The 9,831-nt window shown below is 49.5% G+C and overlaps 1 protein-coding gene across 1 annotated transcript; it reads right to left on the minus strand.

Moving 5' to 3' along the window:
- Positions 1-765: 765 nt before the first annotated feature.
- LOC104528808 (polycomb protein SCMH1-like) lies at positions 766-9,057 on the minus strand (the record flags this gene model as incomplete). Its single annotated transcript, XM_010172928.2, has 6 exons — positions 8,925-9,057; positions 8,157-8,389; positions 7,475-7,601; positions 6,239-6,439; positions 5,389-5,574; positions 766-897 (listed from the first exon to the last, which is right to left on the minus strand). Coding segments are annotated over exons 1-6 (1,012 nt in total), but the record flags the coding sequence as incomplete, so codon positions are not given.
- Positions 9,058-9,831: the final 774 nt, after the last annotated feature.

Raw genomic sequence — 9,831 nt, forward strand, 5'->3', positions numbered from 1 at the left:
TCAGTCTCCAGTCTGCACCTCAGAACGTTCGCAGTTCAAAACAAAAGGGAAAGTGGAAGTGTGTTTATTGAAGACTGCTGCTGCTCAGGCTTAGCTAGTCCTCAGCTCACCTGGAGCCCCTGGAAATCTCCCACCTGCACATGCAAAGGACACTGATGGACCAAAGAGGACATTTCTGCAATTGCTTTTGAGAATGTGGCCCAGCACATCTGCGCCAGCGCTACCCGCCAGACCCCGTGGGATGTGATTTGATCTGGTTTAGCTGGTGCAGCACACGCAAGTCAGACCCTCCCTGCTATTTAGGGAGGATTGTGAGGATCCTGGGAAAGGGCAGCAGGTTCCTGGCTGTGCAGCTGCACATCAGCATCTGGACAATATGCTGCAGCAAACCAGCAGGGAAAAATCTGGGGGAAGATTGACTGAAGCAACTGGGCAGTTTTATGACCGTTAATACCAAGCATAGCAATAGAAGTTAAAATACAAGTAATTAAATCCCAGATTATATGGTATTAGATGATGATTATCAGGGTTAGAAGGAATTCTCCCTGTGTTCCACATGCCTTACACAACTGCTTGGGGAACCTGCCTTGGTACAGAGTGGTTTCTTCACGTCTCTCCGAAACGCCAAGCACCGACCCACGCCCCACACCAAGCAAAGCAGAGTTCCTAAACCCACGGCTGGATTTGGCATGGCAAAGCTAATCCTGCTGGATCCATTCCAAGTCCCTATAAACAGCCAGCTTTGGGAAGAGACGCTGTGCTCACCTTCCAAAGGGTGACGGTCATTCTTTGGTAACTTGGGGGAGAGAGGAGCACTGTATGGAGGGGAATCTTGGGAATAGCGCTTTGTACCCCGGCCTGGTCCCTGCAGAGTCCCGTCTAACGAACTGCTTCTGTCTAGGAAAAGAGAACAAGCCCTATTTAGGAGTGGAGACTTTGTGGGAAATTCAGTCTTGCCAGAGTCACTCGAGACTCACGTGCATGGCCAGCCTGGTATCAGCCAGTTGAAACGGCAAACCAGCATCTGCCAGTGCTTACCAGTTTATATTTCACTTTGCAAGTTTTATCACAGAACAAGGGTGGTGGGAAACCTAATGAAGAATCTTAGCCACATTTTGCTATATTTCACCCCAAATATCAGCTCTGATTGACTTAATTCCATTTCTCCTCATTCTACCCCTTGGCTCATCCCGTTGGATTCCTGCTCCTCCCCAGTCTTCATCTTTCAGACCCTCAGACGATTTGTGAACAACCCTTGGATGATTTGCAAACACTCTGTGCCATACACAGTGCTTGATTAAACCACGCTCAGATTTTCAGTCTTTCCCCAAATGGATCCCTCAAGCACCCAGCTCTTGCTGCTGCTCTTCTCCAAACACTTCCCAATGTTGGGGTTCTCCGTATTGTACGTGGCAGAAGAGACGTCAGGCTGGGCTGTGAGACATCTCTTTGCAGATGGCTGCACACAGAGTGTCAGTGGGTGGATGAACACAGAGGATGGAAGTGCTAACACGGATGGGAAGAGCAGCCAGGCAAGTGGTAACGTGGGTGGCAGACCATGGCCCAGCTGGACATGGTGTGGTCAACTGGGAAGCAATGAAGAGGTTACCCTCCAGCCACTGCCAGCCCATGTGGGCCACCAGTGCTCCTGGCTGGTCCCTTCCAGCTGCCCCGAGCACAGATGACACGTGTGAGCCTGCAGCGTTCAAGGTGTGCGGGAAGAGAGGGGTGAAATGCTCACAGACAAATGCTGGGACCTGGACAGCAGCACGAAGCAGCCCCAGCTGCTGGTGCGGGGCAGGAACGGGGGCTGGAGGGGGGACAGAAATATGAAGACCGGACACCAAGGGACATGCATCACGGCAAACAAAGAGACGAAGGTACGGATGGGTGGGGAAGCATCAGACGGTCACAACAGGGTCAACTAAAGAGAAATACAAAGGTAAAGAAAATTATCTGTTCTATCAAAATCCTTTGGGGAAATAAAAGATAAGCTGCTTATAGTGAGGCCCTGGGACTCCATATGAGTACGATCAAAAATCACTGCAACACTGTTCGAAAGACAAACACCGTCCTCAGGACAAGTCCCTGTGAGAAACATTCATTGCCCAGACAGAGACTGGAAACAAATCCTCTTTGTAATGTCTCTGGATATCTCTAAGCGTAAAACTGCAAGACCTTGTTCACCAAACAGTCACAGAACCACAACAAAAAGTGAAGCTTTTTAAAGGTTTTATTAGGTTTTGGTTTGGGTTATTTTTTAAAGCGGTTGATTTTAAAAGTAATGCAAACACAGAAGGTCAGGTTGTAGATAACCCAGGGAATGAGAAGTTAAGTCAGTGTAAATTAATGGAAGGATAAACCAAAAGTAGGTCTGTAGTTAGGGTCTCCAATTTGAAAGGACAAATTTTAAGAAAATAAAGAAGTGGAGTAACACTCCACTCAGCAGTCACGATGCAGACTACCAGGAAAAAAAGAAAATACTTTCAGTTCAAAAGATGCCATAAACACCCAGAATGGAGTACCAGAAAGGAGGTAAATCCAGCGGCAAAACACAAATGTGCACTTGAAACATTGTCCCATAAGCTGGGAACTTACAGCTGACAATAAGGGATGAGAATAGGGTATGTGACCAGGACGGGTTGATCATCACCTGCTACCAAGATACAGCGATGAAAAGCAACTTCCAGAGACATTTCTAGTGAACACGGTGGTGCCAGTGCTGTGGCACCAGGTCCCTGTGAGATCTTCTCCAGAGTGCTGGGTGGCACTCTGGTCATCTCATGAAGTTTATTTCAAACCAACACTAGATGAGGAGAGCAGAGTCCTTCTCAGCAGAGCAGCCAAAAGGCAAGCTCCCCTGAAGGGTACAACTGCTCTCTAATTACTTCCAGAAGGAGAACTAAGTTAAGCTAAAAGACTATGTTAAGACAAGGAGACACAGATACCAAGTTGTCCAAGAATAAACTTGGGATAGAAACTACAACATAGCTTCTAAAAATTCAGCAAAAAACCTTGGAGCAGCCTCCAATGGCAAAGCAAAATCCCCAACTCCAGAGTTAATTAAAACAACATCGTATGCTGTGGTGCCTGTAGAACAGGACGCAAAGCTCAATGGTCCAGAAGGTCCCTCCAGTCTCATGTTTTCTGATGGCTCCAGATCAGATCTACCTGTTCACAACATTTCACAGTCCATCTCTGTTCCTATTAACAGCAAACAACTTCTCATTTTCTTGCACATCTACTGTTTCCTGATGTACAACTTGATCTATTTGCCCTTATTTCCATGATGATGCCTTACTTAGTGAGACACAATGCCAGGATGCAGCTGACCTAAGGGCTGCTGCAGACCTTCCAGTTCTCCACAGCATCCACAGTGGTGCTGTCATTAAGTGAGCTTGTTCTGGGAACTGAGACCAGCTCCCAGTCCTAACCAGTGATCGTTTTCTGGAGGAACCAGTTCCATTCAGACACACCAGCAGCTGTACTGTAGAGGAAACAGGGCAGGACACACAGAGCTGAAGGTGAAACCACGGCAGCCTTGACCCTTGGTGTGATCTAAGCTGATGTACAACCGCATCTTCATTATTCCATGACCAGAAGTAAACCCCCAAAATCGCCGGTACTGTTTCTTTGCCCTCACTAGAAGCCACTGTGATGTGTAGATAACAATGTTTATTGTCTTCTTTCAGGTGCTTGAGAAAAATGTCAGATGACCAGATGCCAAACAATCCCTGAGACAACAGTATGAACTACAGGACTAGGTGTTAGCACTTCTCTGGACTGTGGTTAATCTTTCTTTAATCCCTGCAAACACTCTAACGAAGAGTTCAGGATGGGCAGGTCTCAGCATTGTGTCATATCTGGTGCTCTGCCTGAGTTTCTCTGAATTCTGACTTTGGAATCCATACTTTTCCACCTGCCAGGCACCTCAGCTCTTAGCACAGAGACCACAGACATCTCATGTGGCTAGAAACCATGTGCGTGAGCTACAGGATCCTCTCCATCCAAGCCTGCAACCATGCCCAGACCCTGGGTCCTCTTCCTCCCATTCTGGTTTTGCTCCATCTCATGACGATATGATACTTCCAGACTGAAACGTGGGGATTTCTTCTAATTGAGGGTTCCCTAGAGGGATAACCTATAGTCCCAGTAACTAGACCTGCTGCTCCTGCACTTGCCACAGCAGCCAACCCTCTCCTGGCATCACTGGCTTCAGCACGGCTCTGCACAGCCCCAGCCTGCAGTGAGCTGATCAGCCATGGAGGAAGCAGAGGACAGTCACTCCAAGATCCTCACGCTCTTTAGACTCTTGCTAATCCCCTCCCCTGAGTAAGTGTGCTTCGTGAGATGCAGTGAAGCACTGTGGCACTAGGCTGCCACCCCTCAGCTTCACGCTTCGCAACTTTTCCTCAAACAGCTCTTCCTAAGCGCTTATCCTTTTACATTAGAAATTCTCGCTTTTCTCATCAGAGCCATAATTATCCAAAGGATCAACTCTGGAAACACCTCAAACAGTATAACAGCTATGTGCTGACTCTGAGGAGCAGAAAGGTAGTGGAGGAAGGAAGACAGGAGAGCAGATTAGCACAAGAGACTTGCCAATTACCTAAAGAGGTAATCCAGATAGCTTTTCTCCTCTCCACGACTGGCATTCCTCCAGCAGCAGTTCCCCCAGAGCCCGGGGAGGCAGCTCTCACCCCAGGGGTTGCTGCCACTCCACAGCACTGAGAGGAAAACTATTGGTCTTCTTCTTTCCCACCGCTTTCACGTAAGAGCAATTTGCAGCCTGACGATTTGCACTGTGGCATGAACTATCTTGCCAGGGGTGTGTTGCTTCAACGCAGTGGAGCGTTATTCATGCCAAGAACAACAAACCACCTATGCCTCAGATGGCTGCAGCATGCATCGTCCCTGAGAGGGCTGCACCTCCACCGAGGGCTGGAGCTGCTGTCTGCTGGCAGCAGGTTCATGGCCAGTAGGTTTTAATTCCATTTCTAATTACAGTTTACCTGCTCCTGTTACCACTCTTCTATTTCTCATGAAGTCTTTCACCTTAATTCCTAACTGGAAGAAGTCACTATAATCAGATTACAGGAAGTGGGAAGGACGAGGGGACAAGGAGAGGAGGGAAGACAAGGAGACAGCACGGATGAGCGGAAACCTACAGGCAGCGATGGAAATCAGACCGACAGGCAGAAAATACGGCAACTTGAATCCTGCACAAAAAGAGCCCTGAGGGCATGTGCATGACACTGGGTGTGACGCAATGAACCCTGTGGAGAGGGCTCTGAAACACACGCCTGCCTCCTGAGATCAAGATAAAATCCAGAGTAAGACACGGAGCACCTGGGGTCCCTACAACGCCACCCCCGCCCCAGCTCCTACCTGGTAGATACCTGTCGTGGTCGTACTGGTGTGAGCGCTGCATGTGGCTGTTCTGAGTGAAAGGCTGGTTCCCAAAGAGGTTGTCACTGCGAAGATTGTGGCAGAGCTTCTCCAGGAAGCGGAGGACGTAGGTGATACTGTTTACTGCTGGCAGGTTCAGAGTGTGCTGTTCCCGATCAAACACAGCTGGAGACAGAAACAAACAGAGCCCAACACGTAAACCCCCAGCAAAGGCAGGAGACTACGCCCAGGGCTGCACAGCCAGCTTCTGTATCTCAGCATCGCTGGTCTAGACTAGAGCAAACAACAGCCACTGCCTTCCGCTGGCTGAGCGCTGGCGAGTTCGCTTCCCTGGGACAGGCTAAAACCAGTCTGCTGCACCCAGCGTCAGGTCCAGGGCTGCAGCGCCTGGGAAGCTGCGTTTGAGGGAACAGAAAGGTGCTCAAGGAGGGTCCTGAGCTCCCAGCATCCGGGGAAACACGGGCTTAAAGCAAAATTAAAAACCGGGCTACTTCTTGTCTTTCCAAATCCCACCCATTCTGCCTCCTCCTGGGGGGTCGGGCAGTGCTGGGGGACAAGAGGTGAAGCATCAACGCTGCCCAGGCTGATGCCAGGGCTTCACACTGACCTCTCCAGCAGCTCTGCCCGGCGGCCACCCTAACTGCTCTGCTCCGAGTCAGCCACCAGCTGCTGCTTCCCTGACACAGATGTTTGGCAAGAAAGAGAAGACAGAAATCTTCTGTCTGTCCCCTGGCCCATGACTGCACCAAGCTTCAGGAGAGACATCTTCCAACAAGTGAATTCTTGCAATGACATCTCTGAAGGCAAAGTGCTGCGGGCCAGTTCTCACCTGAGATGACCTCTCCCCCGTGGCCTTGTTTTAAGAAGGAGAAGACTGTTTTCTGATGATAAGCGCAATCAATGCAGGCCTGTACTGCTTGCTGCAGGACAACAGAAGCTCGAGCTGGTCCAAAATGGTCTGGCAGCTGCTGAACTTTCTTCTTGTCTAGATGGGGCCCAGTGCTGCCGTTCTTGTTCAAGTAAATGCAAACTGCCAAGATGAGAAACGTGTTTGCCATTAACCCACTCAAGAAAGCAAGAAACAGATGCCTAAAATCCAACCAGAGAGATGCTGAGATTTTAAGACTCAAATCACTCCCAAAGGGGAATCCACCAGAACTGCCTGTCTGCATCCTAACAGCCGAGTGGGAATCACTTCCCAGATCTGCCTCAGGCTCCCCTCCAAGCTGCTGCTGTTTCTCTAACGCTTTCCCCAGCACTCAGGCTCCCAAAGGCAGGCTGCAAAATGGTCCCCAGGCCAGCCAGGTGAGGTGGCTGTGATGTTCAAAGGAGATGAAGGAACGCAGCCCCCACCTTTTAGGGAAACTGGGTTCTTTAGGTTCCTCTGAAAACTGGACAGTTATGTTCTGGGGAAAGAGAGGGCTCAGCCCATATCCAGTGCTTGACCAAACATATAAAAAGCAGCTTTGCATTACACTTTCCTGCCCAGATTCATCTGCAGCTCCACCTCACAGCTGTAGCAGAGCACATACTCTGCACTGCTGCTCCTACTCCTCCCCTGCTCCCTCTCGTCCCTGCTTTGCCTCGATATCCTGGCTGAAGCTGAACAGATTTTTGCCACTGTCGCTCAGCAGTTGTTCTGGATCCTGCTGTAGCTTCAGCAGTTGTGTCTGACATGGTTTGGGGGAGCTCATGCTCTGGACTTACAGGAGGTGCTGCACACTGTACTGCCTTGGGGCACAACAGCCACGAGGAATGCCCTTGGAGAGCTGTGGAGTCACTGGCACGCACGTGGTAACCCAGGGCAAGGGTGACCAGATGGACTTGCAACCTTCCTACGACTTCATTATTCCCAAACCAGACAGAGAGATAAACGAACAGCTCATCTGAACTCACGTGCCTCTCTTCCTCCACACACATTCTGTCAGGCCAGCCTTTTTGGAATTGCAGTGTTTGCTGGTGTACGGGGTTTAGGAAGAAATGGGGGTATCTGGGTGTGTCACACTTCGACTGATGCAGCTCCTAACTGTGCAATCTTGTCAAGAATGCGGTTCAAGACCCTTACCTGTGGGAGCCTGCATGGCAGAGCTGGGGATTGTAGCAGCGTCCTGAGGCACAGTGCTTGTGTCTGGTTCTGGGGTACTGGTTGTTGGAGAGGTGGGTGCTGGGTTCAGCAATGTCCTAGGTTTCCTCTGCAGAAAAAGAGGAGATATTTCTCCTTTTATCCCTGCTCTCCTTTACCAACCCATGATCACTACACTCTCTCCTTTGCAACAGACAAGGCACTGTGGAACATGACACACTTCTGATGGTGATGACGGGGAGTCTCAAGAACCTAGTGATCAATATGTGGTATTTTATAAAGCACAATCCTGAAAAAATAACAAGCCTGAGATCTGCCACCTCTGCTTGACATAGACTAGCTACACACGATGGATGGAAGAGCTTATTCCACCGTTTGGCCATCCTGTCATGATCACAGCATCTGCCATGCTACTTCACAGCTAATGCAGCTCCAAAGACACAGTTTCTCGATGGAAATGATCTTTAGGACACAGACATTTTCTACAGCTCTGGGGCTGGACTCTCAGGGATATTCCCAGCCCACCTACCCCTTTGGGCTCCTACTTGCTGCAGTCACACAGCCAGAGGCTGAGACAAACGTGCACAAACACACGCATGCACCATCCCATGGCAGAACTTGCAGCACCTGCTTTTCACCCGCCTGCATCAGCATCAGCTTTTACCTTACTGCCAGGCTTGGGGCCTCTCTTTCTGGGGAATTTCAAAGGCTCCACTGACTTGGAGGGTGTAGGCATGGGGTGATGGATTAGCGCTTTGGTCGTTCGACCACGCTTCTTCCCTGTTTTGCGACGCCTTTGCCCTTGTTGATGCCCCAAAACAGTCTTTGTGCTACTGTGCATGCTAGGTTTCTCCGAGTTTACTTCGGAGGCAGGTAAAGGGCTCTTTGGAATCACAACTGAAATAAAAAGAGAAAAAGTAAATAGAATTAAATCAGGCGAGAATCAAAACAAGAGCAGCCTCCATCTTTATACAGTGTCACATGGAAAAACCTGGAGCATTCAGTTGAGGTTACTGCTCTCCATGCCAGAATAAAAACCAAACGCACTGATCCTTGGTTCAGCACTCGAGCTGTGGGACACTGTGGCTTAGCCTGGATGGGCTGAACTCCAGAAGGATCATGCTTACAGCCATACCTTCCTTCCTGAAAATAACTGGCACCTACACCTCCTTCTCCTGCGAGTGGTGACCTGTCAGCGATCGCGTAAAAGGCTCTGAACACATTCCTAGGGGAAGGATGAGTCAAGACCTGCCTGACGGTCACAGAGCCAGTGCCGTGCTGGAAATCCCCTCTCTCAAGGCAGAAGTCAAATTTGCGCTGTCCCTAAAATTACCAGGGAAGTGCACTGGAAGGTACCAGCTCCATCCTCGATGCCTGCAAGGACCATTGCTGAGGCCCTGAGCAATAGCTCATCTCAGCTGGCTCAGCTGACCCGCTCCTCTCACGTACTGCCAGTGGTAAGTGAAGTGCCAGCACACGGTCCGTTCCTTTTTATCTTCTCGTACTTTCCATAACCAAACCAGGTTTCTGGTGTATTTGCCCACAAACCCCCTGAATTTGGTCATTCCTCTTTCCCAAGTCCTGCTGCAGGCTAGAGATGAACTGGCCCAGCTCAGCAGAACAACGTTTCCTTTAGATTTAAATTTCTGCTAAAAAGAAACAAAACAAAAACCTCCTAGATTTTTGAATCTAGGTGATCTTTAGGATATCCAGTTTCTCAGACCTGGAAACCTTGCTGAGTATTCAGCATGAGGGCTCTGAATCAGAAAAAAAAAACAACCAACCACCCTTGAAGTGAGGAGCTTTATAGTTAAGAAGAAAATCTTGGCAAAGGCAAGAGAATGCACTGAAGATTGATACCAGGATGGCACACAGCCCTAACAGTGGCACAACTGGGTATAGAAGGAGATTTTAAAGGTTTTTCTAACAGGGGTTTTATGAGCAGTTACTGTGAGCGAGGTCTCATTCCCTTGGCACAAAGGCACTGTTTCCGAGCAGGGTTCAACTTTCTAGGGGTCTGGAGAAGATCAATGGGCTGCAAGATGAAAGCAGCAAGCCCTGAGTCAGGAGCTACTCCAGGCATGGGGCAGTGAGCTGATGGCTCTGTTAACCATTTCACTGCTAACCAAAGCACAGACTGAGTGAACAGCAGGGCTGGTGCAGGGGGATCTGTACAAGGACCCATCAGTGGCAGCTCATTATGGCCTCATGTGAACAAGTCACCAGAGGTGGAGGATCCTGTGTTGCTCTTCTGGCCTGACCCCATTCACCAGCTTTGACACTGGGGTTCCCTGTGCTCTCCTGTCCTGGTTTTTAGCTGAACAGAGCTGGTTTTCTTT

Source organism: Antrostomus carolinensis, unplaced genomic scaffold (assembly GCF_000700745.2).
Source record: "Antrostomus carolinensis isolate BGI_N321 unplaced genomic scaffold, ASM70074v2 scaffold53957, whole genome shotgun sequence".
In the NCBI taxonomy this organism is placed as follows: domain Eukaryota; kingdom Metazoa; phylum Chordata; class Aves; order Caprimulgiformes; family Caprimulgidae; genus Antrostomus; species Antrostomus carolinensis.